We start from the raw sequence: 19721 nt of genomic DNA, 5'->3' as shown, positions 1-19721 counted from the left end.
GGCAGATACAGGCCTTTGCTGTGGGAGGGATGTGGGGGATCTTGAGGTGGCTTCTTCACTTCAACAGGCCGGTATTCTAGGTATTATTTGCTGAGCCCAACTCTGTTGGGGGATAAGTAATCTGAGATTCTCCCAGGGTGCCCGTTGAATATACTTGTTCATCTTTTCTCCAATTAACCTGTCTTTTGTGAGTTGCTTTTTTGGCAAAGTTTCCGAGGGTTGTGAGGAATAATAAATTCCTCTTCAAAAAATTTACTGGACACACACGAGGAGTAGGTTTAGGAGCAGAGGTTTAACAGGCGAAAGAAAGAGAAAGGAGAACAGCTCTCTCCCTTATGAGAAAGAGGGGCTTCCAAAAGGAAACAGCCGGCCTGCCCCAGACCGCACTAGGTTTTACGGACACGTGTGAGGAGGTGGGGTCTGATTTACATAGAGCCTACAGGTTGGTCGAGCCAGGTGTGAAGTTTACATAGCGCTCCCGAAAGGCTGGTTGCCCCACCCTAATCTTATTATGCAAATAGAGTCTTTGCCTGGCTGGCGTCCTATTGTCTTCTCCTTACTGTCCATGTGGTTTGGCAGAGAGAAGGGAAGATGCAGTACCACGTTGAACATGCCTAGTCCTCAGCAGCCTTTCCTTTTGGCATAGTCACTGGCATTCACCCATACAAGCCGCCAGCCTCCCTGTCTATGTCTGCAGCTCTATTTAACAGGCTGCTCTTTATTAGAAAATGATTTAGGGGCTGCTTTTCATTAAATGGAAAACCTTACCGAGGAGCCCTACAACCTTACTATCTGCCTAAGTAATTTCTAAGTAATTTAACTCCCATATCAACTCCACAAGGGAGGGGATGTTAGCTGGGAGGCCAGTGATGACGGTATCCCTGTTTTTACTTATATATGACCTACCTGGGAAATTCCTCTTTCCACCAAGAGGAGCAGTGAATAGATACGAAACTGGCCACTTTCTAACTTGAGGCAGACCGTAGGAACACACAGCAGAAGGCAGGAAGCAGAAGGGCCGCACAATTAGAGAGGAAAGAACCTTCGCAGATTCCTCAGTACCTGGCATCAGGTTTTTAAAATAGAGACCACTGAAGGAAAGCAACCTTCTTTGTATAAAACTGATAAAGTGTATATTTACAGTGAACCTCAGGCAACTGCAGACCCGCTGCCATGAGCAGCAGAGGCCCTCATAGACAGACAAAAGCCACCATCCTGGGCAAAAATGGACCGGTGGAGCCCAGACTTCAGAAAGAGAATTCTGTTTCGGATTAGGATAGAGGATTTCTGAGCCATCCAACGATTAGAAGGAACAAGTCACAAATAATATAAAACCCTGCAATAAACCATTTATAATTTACTTACAGATCATTATTATGCTTATGTTGTAGCAAGATATGTTGCATATGGGTTTTTGTTCTATAATGAAGATTGCATTTATAATCATTTTGTTGTCGACAGTCAAGATCCAGACTGAAAATTCCCTCCAGGGCTATCAGTCACAGCTTTCTGGAGTTCATAGTGGGTCCACCCATTAAGCAGAGACCTGTAGAAAAAAATCTCCTTCAAAGCATTTTCCTTCCTGGGTACGCTACAAATTACTTCCATTTATCAGCCTAAACAATCATGGGAAACCTTACATAACACCCAAATTTAAATAAAATGAGCAAGACACACAAAATGAAAGAAGGAAATTGTAGATTATTCCTTTATTACTGCTTTCTCCAAGTTCTTTTTCTTTTGTTTTTTGCTTGTTTGTTTGTTTTGAGATGGAGTCTTACTCTGTCATCCAGGCTGGAGTACAGTGACTCAATCTTGGCTCACTGCAACCTCTGCCGCCGGGTTCAAGCGATTCTTCTGCCTCAGCTTCCTGAGGCATACACCACCACACCCGGCTAATTTGTATGTATTTTTAGTAGAGATGGGGTTTCACCATCTTGTTCAGGCTGGTCTCCAACTCCTGACCTCATGATCCACCCGCCTTGGCCTCCCAAAGTGTTGGGATTACAGTCATGAGCCACCGTGCCCAGCACTCCAAATTCTTTTATTACACATTGGAGAGGGATAATCCTAAACATCTATGACTGCTAGTGTACTTGATACTATTGTTATGGCTGATGTTCAGCATTTCATTTGAATAGTAGAAAAATCTGATTTTGTGTGATACACATTATCCATGAATAAAATCCTAACCCCACAACCAACTGAATGGACCCTTCCTCTTAGCCAAGAGAATTCTAAAGCAAACATGAAACACCAGTTCAGGCCTTCTTTTGATTCCAATTGCCAATCAAAAAATCTCTCTCTCTCTCTCTCTCTGTCTCTCTCTCTCTCTCTGTCTCTCTGTCTCTCTCTCTCTCTCTCTCTGTCTCTCTCTGTCTCTGTCTCTCGGCACCCACCACAACACGAGGCAAACTTTTTGGATTTTCAGTAGAGACAGGGTTTTGTCGTGTTGGGCAGGCTGGTCTCAAACTCCTGACCTCAGGCGATCTGCCTGCCTAGGCCTCCCAAAGTACTGGGATTGCAGACATGAGCCATCATGCCTGCTCTGGGGTTTCTTTAGTCAAAACATTTAGAGTTACTACAAGTTATTCTCAGTTGATCTGTAGAAGTTCCAGTGATAACTCTGCCTCTAAATATGCACCCCAGTCATAGTTGAGCATCTGCCATTTTAGAAAAGCTTTCATATATACAGCTGATCTGTGCCTTCCTCCAGTGTCTGCCCTTTGGACCTTGTTAATTCCCCTTCAAGCAGAGCAACAATTGATCACAAAACTTTCCTTCAGAAAGTCTGTCAACACTGAAGTAAGGGCAGCAGCAAAGGTTTTAAGGATTTCTAGAGAGTGAGCGACCACATGGGTTTCATGTTCAGCACTCACCACCCACAACTCTCTGCACTAATCTAATCCCTGCCAAAACATTTGGTTTTCATCATGGAGATACTCAGCTCCATCGTTTTGGTTTAAGAAAACCAAATCAGGCAGGGCTTAATGGCTCATGCCTACAATCCCAGCACTTTGGGAGATGGAGGTGGTTGGATCACCTGAGGTCAGGAGTTCGAGACCAATCTGGCCAACATGGTGAAACCCCATCTCTACTAAAAATACAAAAATTAGCTGGGCATGGTGGCTCATGCCTATGATCCCAGCTGCTTGGGAGGCTGAGTCAGGAATAGCTTGAACCCAGGAGGCGGAGGTTGCAGTGAGCTGAGATGGCTCTACTGCACTCCATCCTAGGCAACAAGAGCAAAACTCTGTCTCAAAGAAAAAAAAAAGGCTGGGCTCAGTGGCTCACGCCTGTAATCCCAGCACTTTGGGAGGCCAAGGTGGGTGGATCATGAGGTCAGGAGTTCGAGACCAGACTGGCTAATATGATGAAACCCCATCTCTATTAAAAATACAAAAAAATTAGCCAGGCATGGTGGTGCGTACCTGTAATCCCAGCTACTCAGGAAGCTCAGGCAGGAGAATCACTTGAACCCAGGAGACGGAGGTTGCAGTAAGCCAAGATTGGGTCACCGCACTCCAGCCTGGTTGACAGAGGGAGACTCTGTCTCAAAATAAATAAATAAATAGTCTAAAATAAATGAAGAAATAAACATGCCAAAATCTGTATAACTTCTGATTTGTATAACTTGTGATGAGTCTGTGAACTTAGCTAAAACCACAGCTGTTGCAGTGGAATAGAAAGTGAAGATTACTGAATTAACACAAAATACGTGTCTTCCCGTGCTTGTCAGCATGTACTTTGTAAAGGCCTTCCTGGTGTTTGTTTAGAATGCTTCTTTGGAAGTTGTTTGTAGTGTATAATTTTCTAAATAAGTACAGAATAGACATTTTATAACAATTTTAATGCCAGCATCAGTTTAAAAGGGATACTGCTGTTGGATTCTCTTAATCCTTTCATTACTCTTTTTGCCACAGAATACAATTACTGAGTGGAACCATGGTGGCAAAAGTTAAAACAACTCAGTGTTCAAGGTACCATGAATATTTGCTGGGCCACATTTTGTGGGCTGAGACTCTTCAAAAAATGATGCCACTGATGTCTGGCAAGATAGCCTTATATCAGACTGCTTTTTGTTTTATTTTTGGAATTTTTGCACTTTAAGAAAAATAAGGCCAACCACAGTGGCTCATGCCTATAATCCCAGCACTTTGGAAGTCCAAGGCAGAAGGATCACTTAAGGTCAGGAGTTTGAGACCAGCCTAGCCAACATGGTGAAACCCCGTCTCTACTAAAAATACAAAAATTAGATGGGCGTGGTGGCGGGCGCCTGTAATCCCAGCTACTCAGGAGGCTGAGGCAGGAGAATCAGTCGTACCTGGGAGGCAGAGGTTGTGGTGACCTAAGATTGTGTCACTGCACTCCAGCCTGGGTGACAGAGCCAGACTCCATCTCAAAAGTGATCATTCAGCATTGGAAAACAGAAAAAAAAAAAATGGGTACAGTATGAGCGAAAACCAGCTAAGAAATGGGAGAGCTAAGTGAGTGAAATAGAACAGATAAGCAAAGAGAAGGCATAAAAATACCAAGTTGCTGGGCGCGGTGGCTCACACCTGTAATCCCAGCACTTTGGGAGGCTGAGGCGGGTGGATCACAAGGTCAGGAGTTCGAGACCAGCCTAACCAACATGGTGAATCCTACCTCTACTAAAACTACAAAATTAGCTGGGCATGGTGGCGCATGCCTGTACTTCCAGCTATTTGGGAGGCCGAGGCTGCAGAATTGCTTGAACTCGGGAGGCAGAGGTTGCAGTGAGCCAAGATTGCGCCATTGCACTCCAGCCTGGGCAACAAAAGCAAAACTGCATCTCAAAAATTAAAAAAACAAGTTGTCACTCAAGAGTTACAGGCAGCAACTACACAAAAGACATAGCCAACCAAAGGAGGAAGAGAGGAAGCAAATTGGTTTGAACCCAGACGCTTGAGAATCCAAACTTTTCCATGCTGTAGCTAAAGTTCTTTGGCCTGGTGTAGACACAGGCTCCCTCACTGGGGTCTCAAGAGACATAAAGAAGGAAGCCCTGCCTATTTTGCCACTCTATCCCTTCATCCACCCAATGCTGTATTTTAAACAAAATAAGTTCGAAGTAAAATGTTTGTTGTATTTACCCCTTTGCTTAATTCTTAATTATTTAAAATTTAATATGTATGTACACTTGTGCTTACATATATACATGTTGATCATATAGAACAAAGTCCTGGCTGGGCGCAGTGGTTCACACCTATAATCTGAGCACTTCAGGAGGCCAAGGCAGGCAGATTGCATGAGTCCAGGAGTTGGAGACCAGCCTGGACAATATAGTGAAAACCCGTCCCTATGAAAAATACAAAAGTAGCCAGACATCACAGCACATACCTGTAGTCCCAGCTACTTGTGGGGAGCATTTGAGCCCAGAATTCAGAGGTTGCAGTAAGTCAAGATCACACCATTGCACTCTGGCCTGGGTGACAGAGTGAGACCCTGTTTTAAAAAATATGTGTGTGTGTGTGTATATATATATATACTTTAAAAATATATTGTAGGATTTTTTTTGCCCATATATAAAGAATAAAATAAAGTTGAAAAGTTTCCTTCTATAATGGAAAGATTTTTTATTAGCATTGCAAGTTAGCAAAATGATACCAAGAAGTTGTAATCAGACAAGGATAACTAGAAAGTAGAACCTCAGTAAGTGCTGAGTAAAGCAGATGGCTGTGACCCAGTTCCTGTAAGTACAGTCAGTACCTCTTTAGTTCCTGGGTGCTTCCTATGTAAGACTTGATAGCTATATTCCCACCTGAGGCATTTAAGATGATAAAAGAGTAGAACAAGTTTTATAAGAGGTTATTGTACACAAGAAAGTGGATTAAAAGACTGATTAGATCTACTTGACCTGTCTTTTCCATAGTCTCTCTCTCTTTTTTTCTTTTCTTTTCTTTTTTTTTTTTTTTTTTTTGAGACGGAGTTTCACTCATGTTACCCAGGCTGGAGTGCAATGGCGCGATCTTGGCTTACTGCAACCTGTGCCTCACAGGCTCAAGTGATTCTCCCACCTCAGCCTCGCGCGTAGCTGGACTTACAGGCACCTGCTACCACGCTTGGCTAATTTTTGTATTTTTAGTAGAGACGAGGTTTCACCATGTCGAGTAGGCTGGTCTCAAACTCCTGACCTCAAGTGATCTGCCCGCCTCGGCCCCCCAAAGTGCTGGGATTACAGGTGTGAACCACTGCATCCAGCCTACATAATCTCTTATGATAGGGATCTGGGTCATTTTTTAAAAATTTCTCAAAAAAGAGCAAATTGAGAGTAGTTAATATTTAAGACAAATCTATTATAGACATTTAAAAAACTATGAATTTTCCTTTTATGTTATTAGTGATTGACGGTTTCAGAATGAAAATTGAAAACCATACTTTGCTCTTTAGCATAGTAAAATTCATCTTTGTATTAGGAAATGAAGAAATCAGGCATAAAAATCTAAGTAACTATATTAATCATGATCAGAAGTTTATTTCTATCCTTGAGTGAATTTTGTTTTACTTTTAATAATAGATACTCCTACCACTGGCACTGTTTTTTGAGACAGAGACTCACTTGGTTGCCCAGGCTGGAGTGCTGTGTCACAGTCTCAGCTCACTGCAACCTCTGTCTCCTGGGTTAAAGCGATTCTCCTGCCTCAGCTTCCTGAGTAGCTGGGATTATAGGTACCTGTCACCGGGCCTGTCTAACTTTTTGTATTTTTGGTAGAGACAGGGTTTTACCATGTTGGCCAGGCTGGTCTCGAACTCCTGACCTCGTGATCCGCCCGCCTTGGCCTCCAAAAGTGCTGGGATTAGAGGTGTGAGCCATCATGCCTGGCCACACTGGCACATTTTTATTAAACTTAAAGTACATGTTGTGTTATATTATTCAAATTATTAGTTCCACTATTAACTCATTAGTCCTTGTTTAGGAAAAAAAGCTAGAAATAGTGCTATGAATTTGTGATAATGTGCTTATTCTATTTCATAACTAAAGATATTTTTAAGTTAATTATCTCATCTTATAATAATTGGTGTTCAGCCGCCTTAGGCCGAGTGATTTCAGAAGACTGTAAGAAAATAGAAGTTGTGGGCCGGGCGCGGTGGCTCAAGCCTGTAATCCCAGCACTTTGGGAGGCCGAGGCGGGTGGATCACCAGGTCAAGAGATCAAGACCATCCTGGTCAACATGGTGAAACCCCGTCTCTACTAAAACTACAAAAAATTAGCTGGGCATGGTGGCGCGTGCCTGTAGTCCCAGCTACTCAGGAGGCTGAGGCAGGAGAATTGCCTGAACCCAGGAGGTGGAGGTTGCGGTGAGCCGAGATCATGCCATTGCACTCCAGCCTGGGCAACAAGAGCGAAACTCCGTCTCAAAAAAACAAAAAACAAAAAACAAAAAAAAACAAAATAGAAGTTGTCACTGCTATAAACATTAATCGCATCTCTGACAGGAGCCTGTGGGCCTCCATACGCCAGGCCTCGGTGGAGCAAATAGAGTTTCTTTTGGATGTGAGATAAAGCAGGTCCTGAGCCAACACAGCTGTCCATGAACATCCTCCCAGCCCTGCCAGACTGGCTCTTGCGTATCCCCATCTGTGAATGATGGGGTTGAGGCATCTGTCTCGAGGCAGAAGAGAACTTATGGCAATGCGAGGAAGGACAACAAGGTCGAGGATAGAGGGCATGAGTCAGGGCAGAAGCATCTAGAAGGTGGGAAGTTTGTGGGGCTTAAAGAGATGTTTCTGAGTTATCCTTTTGGGTCTGCAGGGCAAATAGTAATATATCGTCATTGTCTGGGGTAAATATCCGAGGTTCGTTGTCTCACAGCTGGGAAATCGAGCACGTGGACATAGAAGAAGTGAGTTTAAGAGTGGAGGTTTGGAAAGTGAAAGAGAAAAGAGAATAGCTCTCTCTCTTGCAAAGAGAGAGTTTTCTGGTTTCGTGGTCACATGTACAGGGTTTCGTAGTTGAGCCTGAGGAGGTGGTGTCTGATTACATAGGGCCTGAGAGATTGTTCAGACCAGGTGTGACGTTTGTATAGTGCATGAAGAAGCTGACCCTCCCACCCTCGTTTTTTATCATGCAGATGGGTTCCCTACCTGGCCAGCACCATGTTGTCTGTTCCTTACTGTACATGTGGTTGACAAAGAAAAGGGAAGATGGAGCCACCATGTTGAACATGCCTGGTCCCCAGGTAGCCTTTATCTGTTGGGACAGCTGCCGGCATTTACCTATGCAAACTTTTAGCTTGCTTATCTATGCTTGCAGCTTGATTTTTCCGGCTGCTTTTTGTTCGAAAAGAAATGATTTGGGGGTTGCGTTTTATCAGAAGGAAACCTTACCGAGGACTCTCTTACCCTTACTATTTGCCTAAATAATTTATGTCTAGCTCATGTATCGGTAATAGTGCTGGAGTTAGGGTGGGAAGGGAGGTGGGGAAACCAGGTGGTTGGTCTCTTCAGCAGCTTCTCAAGATGACTGACTTGTGGCAGGGCGCAGTGGCTCATGCCTGTAATCCCAGCGCTTTGGGAGGCCGAGGTGGGCAGATCACCTGAGGTCAGGAGTTAGAGACCAGCCTTGCCAGCATAATGAAACCCCATCTGTACTAAAAATACAAAAATTAGCTGGGCGTGGTAGCAGGTTCCTACAGTCCCAGCTACTCAGGAGGCTGAGGCAGGGGAATCGCTTGATCTCAGGAGGCAGAGGTTACAGTGAGCTGAGATCCTGCCACACTGCACTTCAGCCTGGGTGACAGAGCAAGACTCCATCTCAAAAAAAAAAAAAAAAAAAAAGGCTCTATTTCATGCAAAGTGAATTGAGATATGAGGACATACATGGCTTCATAGTTTATGAAGTTCCACACCAAGAACCCTGTACAGGGAACACTGAAAGGCCACAGAGACCCTAGTTCTATAAGAAGGAGCCAAAAGCCATGCAAATTGTATTTTTAATAGAGATGGGTTTTCACCATGTTTCCTTGGCTGGTCTCAAACTCCTGACCTCAGGTGATCCGCTCGCCTCAGCCTCCCAAAGTGCTGGACAGGCATGAGCCACCGCATCCAGCCATTCATGAAATAAAACTTTATAGATGGTGAAAAAGAGATGTGAAGAGAGAAATAGTAGATCTAAATAAACAAATAATCCTGATTTGACATTGCCGTTTATTTACTGGGTGTCACATTATTTTAAGTGCATCTTTGAACTTAAAAGGAAGAGGTTACAGTACACCCAGTGTGCTAACATGTGAAAGTGCTCACATGTGAGTGTCACACAACAAGGCAGACTTGGGACTAATTTTTTTTTAACTTTATACCAACCAGTTTTTAGCATTTTGTAAATTATAACTTTCATGTCTTCACAATTTCACATAAACACCTGAATGCTATTCAATTGCTGTCTACGTACCCCTTTAAATGAAAAGCAGTCTAGTGCTATAGGAAAAATTCAGGCTTTGGTGAGAAATAGATTTTAACACCACCTCTAAGGTTTATGGCCTGGGATAACATTTTTTAAAAAAAATCTTAGCTGGACGTAGTGGCTCAAGCCTGTAACCTCAGCACTCTGGGAGGCCAAGGCAGATGGATCTCCTGAGGTCAGGAATTTGAGACCAGCCTGGCCAACATGATAAAACCCTGTCTCTACTAAATATACAAAAAAAGTTAGCTGGGCATGGTCGTAGGTGCCTGTAATCCCACCTTCTCAAGGGTTGAGGCAGGAGAATTGCTTGAACCTGGGAGGCAGAGGTTGCAGTGAACTGAGACTGCGCCATTGCACTCCAGCCTGAGCAACAAGAGCAAAACTCCGTCTCAGAAAAAAAAAAATCTTTCACAAATGTTGTCTTAAAACTTTACTTTTTTTTTCCCAGAGAAAGGGTCTTGCAATATTGCCCAGGCTAGATTCAAACTCCTGAACTCAAGCCATCCTATTGCCTCAGCCTCCTGAATAGCTGAGGCTACGGGCATGTGCCACAGTGAATGGCTGGGAGAACTCTTCTGAGCCTCAGTTTCCTCACCTTGGAATAAAACAATTGTAGCTGGGATTAAATGAAGTGTAGCAATCTATGTATAATATACAGCACACTGCTTATCCCTTGACAGACATTCCCATAGTGGTAGCTTTCATCATTTTATAGTAAGTCCTGTCATGTACAAGGTAAAGAAAGATGTGGAAGAAGAGAATAAGAATTTCCAAACACCTCTTAACATTTATGCATTCGCTTCTCAATAAGCATTCATTGAAAACATACTGAAGATACAGTGTTAAACAAGACATGGCCTTGATGTTTTTGTTTTTACTTTTTGACACAGGGTCTCTGTCTGTTGCCCAGGCTAGAGTACAGTGGCATGATCATAGTTCACTGCACCCTTGACCTCCTGGACTGAAGCAGTCCTCCCACCTCAGCCTCTTGAGTAGCAGGGACTACAGGCACATGCCACCATGCCTGGCTAATGTTTATATTTTTTTGGTAAAGACAAAGCTTTGTATTTTTTGGTGGAGACTATTTTCCCCCGGCTGGTCTCAAACTCCTGGGCTCAAGCAATCCACCCGACTCAGGTTACAGATGTGAGCCCCCACACCAGACCAGCCTTGGTGTTTTTAAAGTATTTTAACACTGTTGTCCAGATAAAGAGATGACACTCTTCTACAAATTGGTACTTACAGATTTATTTTGAGAATCTTTTCAGGTTTAGTCCACAAACCAATATGCAGCAAACTTTTAATTCTTTATCCCAGAAACGGGGCCACAATGCATGGATGACTGACCGGTCACCCTCATGCTGTATAGCACATGCTCATATACCATGTAGAAAGTACCAGAAACTGGAAAAGGAATCAATTCCTTTTTATGTCAGCTTGGAACAGGGAGAAGCAAACACTGGTAGAAAAGTGTGACGTCACCCCATGGGCCTGACCCTCCATAGCCACAAAAAAAGTTGGCCAGGAATCCAGGTAGAATCTGTAAAAGTGGACTGTAGCTCTGACACTGCGTGGCAATAAAGTCCTTAGGATGTTAATAGAGGCTGAGTGAAAGTAGAAAGTACAATGAAGGACCATATTGTCTCCCAACCAAGGCAGCATCCTGATGATGATTCTGTAGAGCAGGGTGAATCTAAATCTAAATGTGGATTTTAAGACAATTCCGCCGTAGCCATCCCTGAAGATTTTTCTGCAGGATCCTACATGGGGCTGTAGGCTATTTCTATATCCGTGCCTTCTGCTTTTCTTCCCCACCTTACCCTTCAGCTGTGACCAAACCTTTCAGATAAACCAGGGAGGCCCTAGAGTTAGAGGGTGGCAGGAAAAGGACAGCATGAAGGAGAAACTATTAGCTAGAGCAGACCACGTTACATTTGGCCTTGGAATATGGACTAGCTTTGCTTCCCTCAAGAGCTAGAGAACCTCTTGGTCCTAGCATGTCCCAGAGCACTGTGCCAGTCTCTTATCACAGTCCCCATTGTTCTGCTGTTTTCGTGAAACCTCTGGAACACCAGGATTTCTTGGCTTCTGTTTGTTCTTGCTTCTTGAAAATTTCCTTTACTGGAAGAAGAAAAAATAAGTGGCCCACTGGCCTCAAAACATTTATATCCAAGAATCAGTTATATTCATCAGTTTTTATGATGGATCATGTAGGATTGAACTAGGGATGAGCTGAACCATGCCCAGGGCCATGATGCTAGAAAATCATAAAAATCTGGTAGGTCTGGGTGCGCTGGCTCACATCCATAATCTCAGCCCTTTGGGAGGCCAAGGCAGGAGGATCCGTTGAGGCCAGAAGTTCAAGATCAGCTTGTGCATCAAAACAAGACCTCATCTCTCCAAAAAGTAAAGAAAGTTAGCTGGGCATGGTGGCATGAGCCGATAGTCCCAGCTATTCAGGAAGCTGAGATCGGAGGAGTATTTGAGCCTAGGAGGGTGAGGCTACAGTGACCCATGATTGCACCCTGCATTCCAGCCTGGGCGACAGAGAGATGCTGTGGGAGAGGAAAAAGAAAAATTGGTAGGCTTCCAGACCAAAAGTGAATTTTGGAGTGTGAGCAAGGACCAGAGCCCTGAATGGCAAGAGTGAAGAGTTCCATGTGACCCTTTACCATTCTGAGATTGAGCCAAAAATAATATGTCAACTTAAAACATGATCCATTTGATTAACAAATGGTTTCATGGATAAAAAATTAATTTCTTAAGGAATAGTGCCTTGGAACTTCAAGTTGGTTAAGGAAAAAAAAGCCTCAGAGTTTGAGGACTATCAAAAAAAATCGGAATTTAAGAGGCATGCATTAGTCTATTCCTGCATTGTGATAAAGAAATACCTGAGGCTGAGTAATTTATCAAGAAAAGAGATTTAACTGGCTCACAGTTCTGCAAGCTGTGCAGGAATCATTTTGGCATCTGGCTTCTGGGGAGGCCTCAGGAAACTTACAGTCATGGAGGAAGGTGAAGGGAAAGCAGGCATGTCATATATGGCTGGTGCTGGCACGAGAGAGAGAGAGAGAGAGAGAGAGAGAGAGAGACAGAGAGAGGGAGGCGAGAGATGCCATGCACATTGATACAATCAGATCTTGTGAGAATTCTATCATGAGAACAGCACCAAAGAGGAAAATCCGCCCCCCATGCATGATCCAATCACCTCCTGCCAGGCCCCACCTCCAACACTGGGGATTACAGTTTGACATCAGTTTGCCCAGGGACACAAAGTCAAACCATATCAAGATAGAACAAAGTGAATGTAAGAAAACCTGGCCAGGTGTGGTGGCTCACACCTGTAATCTCAGCACTTTGGGAGGCTGAGGCAGGCGGATCACTTGAGGTCAAGAGTTTGAGACCAGCCTGGCCAACATGGCAAAACACCATCTCTGCTAAAACTACAAAAATTAGCCAGGTGTGGTGGCATACACCTGTAGTCCCAACTGCTTGGGAGGCTGAGGCAGGATAATTGCTTGAACCCAGGAAACAAAGATTGCATTGAGCCAAGATCACACCACTTCATTCCAGTCCTGGGCAACAGAGCAATGCTCTGTTTAAAAAAAAAAATGTGGGAAAACCTTACCATTTGCTCAAGTTCTAGAGAATACGAAAGAATCTATATCACAGAAAATCATCTTGACTTTAACAGTGAGTTAGTTTCTGTCATGCATGTGGCACTGTATTGAGGATGTTTACAGTGAAATGACTTGTGCTAGGCCTTAATGGGGGGGTAAAATGTGGGGAAATATTTACTTATGTGTAGCATTTATTTTGGTATATAGCAAATGTCTACTAATAAGTACTTTATATAGTCAGCCCTGCTTATCCATGGGTTCCACATTCCTGGATTCAACCAACTGTGGATGGAAAGTGTTAAAAAAAATTACAAAAATAAGAATGATAGACATAAAAAGCAATGTAGTTGAATAACTAGTTATTCAACTGTTTACATTGTAAATAGCACTGACATTGTATTAGGTATCATAAGTGATCTAGTGATAAAGCATACAGAGGTTGTGTGCAGGTTATGTGCAAATAGTATGCTGTTTTATATCAAGGACTTGAACATCCGTAGATTTTGGGGGTCCTGGAAACAATATCACGGCAGATATCAAGGGATGACTGTATACACACCACTCGCCTTAGTCTGGTGCTGTGCATTTCCTGTAATCTCGTTACCTTAAAGAATGGTGCTCTTACTCTTGTTTTAGCCATGTGAAAACGTGCTCAGTGAGGCTAAAGAATTTGCCCAGGCCACTCACGTAATAAATGGCAGAATAAACATTCATATCCAGGTCCACTTAAAATCCCTTATTCTTGAACCCATATGAAAGAAATTAATGTGGAAAATACCTTCCATGTTGTAACGCACTGCAAGCCGAAGTGGGACCAGGGAATCCGAAGTGACACTGCCATCTGGCCTTTTTGGTATAGCACCTGGGGTCTTTTATCTTGGCTACATCTGTTCCCCCGAAACCCTTGACTGTACTTCTAGTCTAATTCTAGAAATATAGTTCCTGAAGTAAAGATATTGAGGAATGGGTATCTGCTGTTCTTTCCTGGTTCTATAAAGCTAATTCCCATATAAACTACATCTAATAGTAGCATCGTTGGTTACATGAGGTGAGGCAAGAACAGAGGCACATTCCAACTTAACATCTTAATCTAAGAGCATCAAATTACTACCTGTGGTCCCGGGAATTATACACCAGTTTCCACCACCACTGAACGTTCTTTTTCCTTCTTCAGTTCCCTCTTGCCGCTACTCAGATAATGGAAAAGTGATAAAAAGTTGGTAAAAGTCGTAAGATTTTCTATAGGGTCTTCTGTCAAGTCAGGCATTAAAAATTTGTCTTACATTGATGAAAAAAATATATGCGACGCTTAAACTCCACATCTTCTAAGAAATAAAAGAAATACCTAAAAGAAGTGAAAGACCATGCTAGCATTTTTTTTAAATCTTGAATCTATCCTATAGTGTTCAGAAACTTTTCTGAATAATGGATGGATCTACTCATGGAAATTGTGTTTCTAGTGGTAAAATTGAGTTTTAGGATGACTACATTTTTGGGAGGCTGAGGCAGGAGGCTTACGAGAGGCCAGGAGTTTGAGACCAGCCTGGGCAACATAGCAACACCTTGTCTCTACAAAACTTAAAAAAATAAAATGAAATGTAAAAACTTTAAAATATTTTTAAGATTACATCTCACTAAAAAGGGCACCATTATTTAGTGCTGGGTACAGTATAAAACAGCAAGGCCCATTTGGTCAGTAGTTTGGAATAGAATTTTAAAAAGTCTTAATAACTCATGGCTGACACATGCTACATCTGGGACTCCACGCTAAGGAAATAACTCTAAATAGAGGCTTTTTGTACAAAGTTTTTTCAAAGCAGAATATTTCTCATATTTAATAATATGAACCATTAAATATCAAAAAATGGTGAATGGTTGAGGTGGTCTTTTAGTCTGTTTGTTTGTTTGTTTTTGAGATGGAGTCTCACTGTCACCCAGGCTAGAGCACAGTGGTGCAGTGATCTTGGCCCACTGCAGCCTCTGCTTCCTGGATTCAAGCGATTCTCCTGTCTCAGCCTCCCAAGTAGCTGGGATTACAGGCATGCACCACTGTGCCCAGCTAATTTTTGTATTTTTGTAGCAATGCGGTTTCACCATGTTGGCCAGGCTGGTTTTGAACTCTTGACCTCAGGTCATCTGCCCACCTCATGTTCCCCAAATGCTGGGATTATAGGCATGAACCACTGCGTCTGGCCAAGGTAGTTTAAAAATATATTTTAAAAAGTATATCGTGTGTGTGTGTGTGTGTGTGCGTGTGTGTGTGTGTGTGTTTAAGAGATGAGGTCTCACTTTGTTGCCCAGGCTGGTCTCAAACTCCTGGGCTCAAGTGATGCTCCCATCATGCCCTCCCAAAGTGTTGGGATTTACTGGCATGGACCATGGGACCTGGCCTTTAAAAAAAATACAGAATTTTTTTATGTTTAATATTGTATGAAATGCCATATATTATGATTGTAGCTCTGGAAGAAAATTTTACACATTTAAGAAAATTCCTAGAATAAAATGGGAACATCATACTAGCAAGGATTGTGCTTCAGTGGTGCCCCTGTAGGTACCTCTAAAGTGTATTTTTAATTCCCATACTTCAACACAAGAAGCAGCACCCCTTGCATCATTAAAAATTGCAGTAGATGTCGTTCAAGACCAGCCTAGCCAATATGGTGAAACCCCATCTGTACTAAAAATACAAAAATTAGCCAAGCATTGTGGTGGGCACCAGTTCTCCCAGCTACTCAGAAGGCTGGGGCAGAAGAATCCCTTGAATCCAGGAGGCAGAGGTTGCGGTGAGCTGGGATCATGCCATTGCACTCCAGCCTAGGTGTCGCAGTGAGACTCAGTCCCCAAAAAATACACAGATATATATATACACACATATATATTAATAATATGTAACAACATCCACTATATAATTGTAAAAAAAAATTTGCAGTTCCTTGCAGCAATGAATAAGAGTTGCTATATATATATATGCACGGTGGATGTTGCCAGGTGCGGTGGCTCACGCCTGTAGTCCCAGCACTTTGGGAGGCCGAGGCAGGCAGATCACCTGAGGTTCAAGAACAGTCTGTCCAACATGATGAAACCCCATCTCTACTAAAAATACAAAAGTTAGCTGGGCATGGTGCTGCCCACCTGTAATCCCAGCTACTCAGGAGGCTGAGGCAGGAGAATCGCTTGAGGCAGAGTTTGCTGTGAGCCAAGATGGTGCCACTGCACTGCATCTTGGGTGACAGAGTGAGACTCTTTCTAAAAAAAAAAAAAAAAAATTAAAAAAAAAATATATACCCATGTATGTGTGTGTAGTGGATGTCAAGAACTGGCTTCCAAACATTTAAATCCACCTCATGTCTTTTGTGCCTGTATCCAGAACTTGGTCCTCCTTTCCCAGGCTGCAGATTGTCACTAGATCTTAGTAACATCAGGGCTCTTAACTCAAGTCTTCCACCCAGACAACAGTCAGGTAGAACAAATTAACTTTGGAAAATTTGGATATGAACATGGGTTCTGCCTACTCCAACTCCCCCTCGTCTTCTCTGGCAAGTCCTGGTAAAGAGCTCACTGAGTAGGGAGAAACTGCTCCGTGCTCAGTTTTTAAAAGAGTAGGTTAAAAAGAACATTACATGAAAAGCTATGTCACTTTGTATATGTCATGTATATAAGAAATATATAGAAGAGGCCAGGCACCATGGCTAGTACCTGTAAATCCCAACACTTTGGGAGGCTGGGGCGATCCCTTAGATCACCTAAGGTCAGGAGTTCGAGACCAGCCTGGCCAACTCAGTGAAAGCCTGTCTCTACTCAGAATACAAAAAATTACCTGGGCACGGTGGCTTACGCCTGTAATCCCAGCTACTCGGCAGACTGAGGCAGAAGAACCACTTGAACTCAGAAAGAGGAGGTTGCAGTGAGCTGAGACTGTACCACTGAACTCCAGCCTGGGCTACAGAGTGAGACGCTGTCAAACAAACAAACAGGAAACATATAGAAGCAATTAACTTGCCCATAAGCGGAAAGAAACACAATATTAGAACAGTACCATTTTCACCATTTATGAGCTTACCTGTTTTTCCATCTTGTGGATAAATAGGTATTGGCTAAAGAGAGAACAAATGCTTATCCGCACATTCTTTTTGTTTGGTTTGGCTTTTTCTTTTTTTTTTTTTTTTTTTTTTAAGACAGGGACTCGCTTTGTCCCCAGGCTGGAGCGCAGCCACATGATCACAGCTCACTGCAGCCTAGACCTCCTGGGCTTAAGTGATCCTCTTGCCTTAGTCTCCCAAGTAGTTGGGACTATAGGTGCCTGCCACCACACCTAGTTAATTTTTGGTTTTGATTTTTAGTGAGAAGAGGTCTTGCTACGTTGCCCAGGCTGATCTTGAACTCCCAGGCTCAAGCAATACTCATGTCTTGGCCTCACAAAGTGCTGAGATTACAGGTGTGAGCCACCACTCCCAGCTCTTTATCTGTAAAATTTCAAAGCATCAAATGAGGAAAGGGAGCTTAATTAATATCATCTTTAGTAGTTGAACAAACTCAAGGAGGAGAAATGATAGAAGAAAAGGTCATTGATTTCATAATTCCCTGCAGCCATGAATAAGAGTTGCTACAGCTGTAGCATATATTCCCTGGTTCATTTTTCATTCAAAAGATTGTACCTTGTGGAATTATGTCATTAATAATCAATGAATTAAAGTAGATGTTTGGAGTAGTGAGGCAGTTACTTCCTCTCCACTGAAACCAAAGAACTGGGCGTTTTATTCATGTTTGCGTTTTCTCATTTACAATTGCTGCAAGCTCCCGTGCTGAAAACATGTGTTTCCGTGACTCATCTTCACCTTCATTACTTGTAGCGCTTTCAAAGAGAACAATGGCTTTTTTCTAGTTCAGAAATGGGTGTTATGTAGCTCAGAGCTGGGAGGTTTCACGTGTTGGAAATACGAACAAGCTGTTGTATGATGAAGAACCAATTCGGAGGGGAAACCCACAATGGTTACAGTAGTTCTTCAGTGTATCTTTGTATTTGCGGGGGGAAAAGGAGGGACACTGTCGTTTTGCTCTTAATTTTCTCCCTTTTCCTTTTTCCACTTTAGACAAAGCCCGTTGCATTTGCGGTTCGGACAAATGTCAGCTACAGCGCAGCCCATGAAGATGACGTGCCGGTGCCTGGCATGGCCATTTCCTTTGAAGCAAAAGATTTTCTGCATGTTAAGGAAGTAAGGAAAATAATTTCTTTTTCTATCAGCATGATGTTTCACCTTGACATACCATTTCTTATTTCCTATTCACATGCCACTTCTGTGAAGTAGCATTGCACATTGCTGCGGTTGTGTGACATACATGCTAAATCAATGGCTCTCAACCTCCACTCATATAAATATACCTTTTAAAGTGGAAAGAAGTCACAGGCCTCTTGCAATAACTTCAGTGCTCCCCGGGGCTCTGTGGCCCAGAAATCGGGAACTGCTAGAGTAGATGATTCTTTTTGATGCTTAACTTCTACTTCTTCTGGTGTTTCACCTTGACTAGGTGCAGTTTTTCCTGATGCCTGGATTTTAGTCATCTGGGGAGGGTTTACTAATAGTATCTAGAAATCATGACTCTTCTCTCTGCTGTCAGTGTCTAAATTCAAACCACCGATGCCCTAAATGCTAAATTTCTGCAGTGGATGAGAGAATGCTAAGAATTGAGGCCAATGAGGCAGCAAAGAGATACCACGAAAAGTCCTTTTCCTAAACACTAAATGTCTCCACCTCTTAGTAAGCAATGACACAACCTGCAAATTGGAAACATTCATCCTTAATTAAGGTTTGTTTGGAGTCAGCATTTATCAAATGCCTGCTTTGTGAAGCACTGTGTTAACTGACCAGAAATTTCCCCTGTAGAATATTCTATGTATATGAGCCTGAGGTTTTTCTTGGACCTGGAGGAATTATACTTGGAGCCCTTCCGTCTAATGGATAATATGTCATAGGGAGCATGTGTAAATTTAACTCTTCACTGCACTGAAGGGTGTCAGCAAAGAAGGTGATGATGGCTGCCAATTAAAAGAACCTAGAAGACTGGGTCCTAGGGCTCCTGCCTGTAATCCAGGCATTTTGGGAGGCCGAGGAAGGCAAATCTCTTGAGCCCAGGAGTTTGAGACCAGCCTGGGCAACAGGGTAAAATACTATCTCTACCAAAAAAAAAAAAAAGAGAAAAAAATTAGCTGGGCGTGGCGGCACACACCAGTAGTCCCAGCTACTCAGGAGGCTGAGGTCAGTGGATTGATTGATTGAGCCTGGGAGTTCAGGACAGGAGTGAGCTGGGATCATGTCACTGCACTCCAGCCTGGGCAACAAAGCGAGACCCTATCTCAATTAAAAATGAAAGAGCCTAAAGAATTTAGAGCCTACCTTTTTGGTAACCTCTGAAAAGAGATGTCAAATACTGGCTAAGTGAGAACAATAGAAAAAGTTACCAGAAGTGATGGTGTGCCTAGAATCTCACTTTACAACAGAAAGTTAAATTACTACGGGGTGTCTTCCTGATGTTAGTGCTGAAAGGGGGATCTTTCTGCCATGAAAGGAAATGAAAAACAGAATGTATATTCTTCTTTGATGTGTTCAAGGACAGATTTATTCAGTCAAGGAAAATGAAGGCAAATCATAAAGATTTCAGATACATATTCCAGCTGCAA

The 19721-nt window shown here is 42.8% G+C and overlaps 1 protein-coding gene and 1 long non-coding RNA gene across 11 annotated transcripts in view; one reads left to right on the top strand and one right to left on the bottom strand.

Annotated features, from left to right (window-relative positions):
* Window positions 1-19721, top strand: part of CACNB2 (calcium voltage-gated channel auxiliary subunit beta 2) — a 397329-nt gene that overhangs the window by 335067 nt on the left and 42541 nt on the right. For all 10 annotated transcript variants that reach the window (XM_032243943.1, XM_032243935.1, XM_032243933.1 and 7 more), the window contains one exon: window positions 18136-18258. In XM_032243943.1, coding sequence (XP_032099834.1) covers window positions 18136-18258 — 123 coding nt within the window. The remainder of the gene's footprint in view (window positions 1-18135; window positions 18259-19721) is intronic.
* On the bottom strand, window positions 11844-19400 carry LOC116527131. Its single transcript, XR_004258401.1, has 3 exons — window positions 19362-19400; window positions 14798-14799; window positions 11844-11950 (listed from the first exon to the last, which is right to left on the bottom strand). It is a non-coding gene; the product is annotated as an uncharacterized LOC116527131 (long non-coding RNA).

This window comes from Sapajus apella, unplaced genomic scaffold, assembly GCF_009761245.1.
Source record: "Sapajus apella isolate SASKATOON/1434 unplaced genomic scaffold, GSC_monkey_1.0 scaffold53, whole genome shotgun sequence".
NCBI classification, from domain to species: Eukaryota; Metazoa; Chordata; class Mammalia; order Primates; family Cebidae; genus Sapajus; species Sapajus apella.
This window is presented reverse-complemented; position numbering and strand designations above follow the sequence as displayed.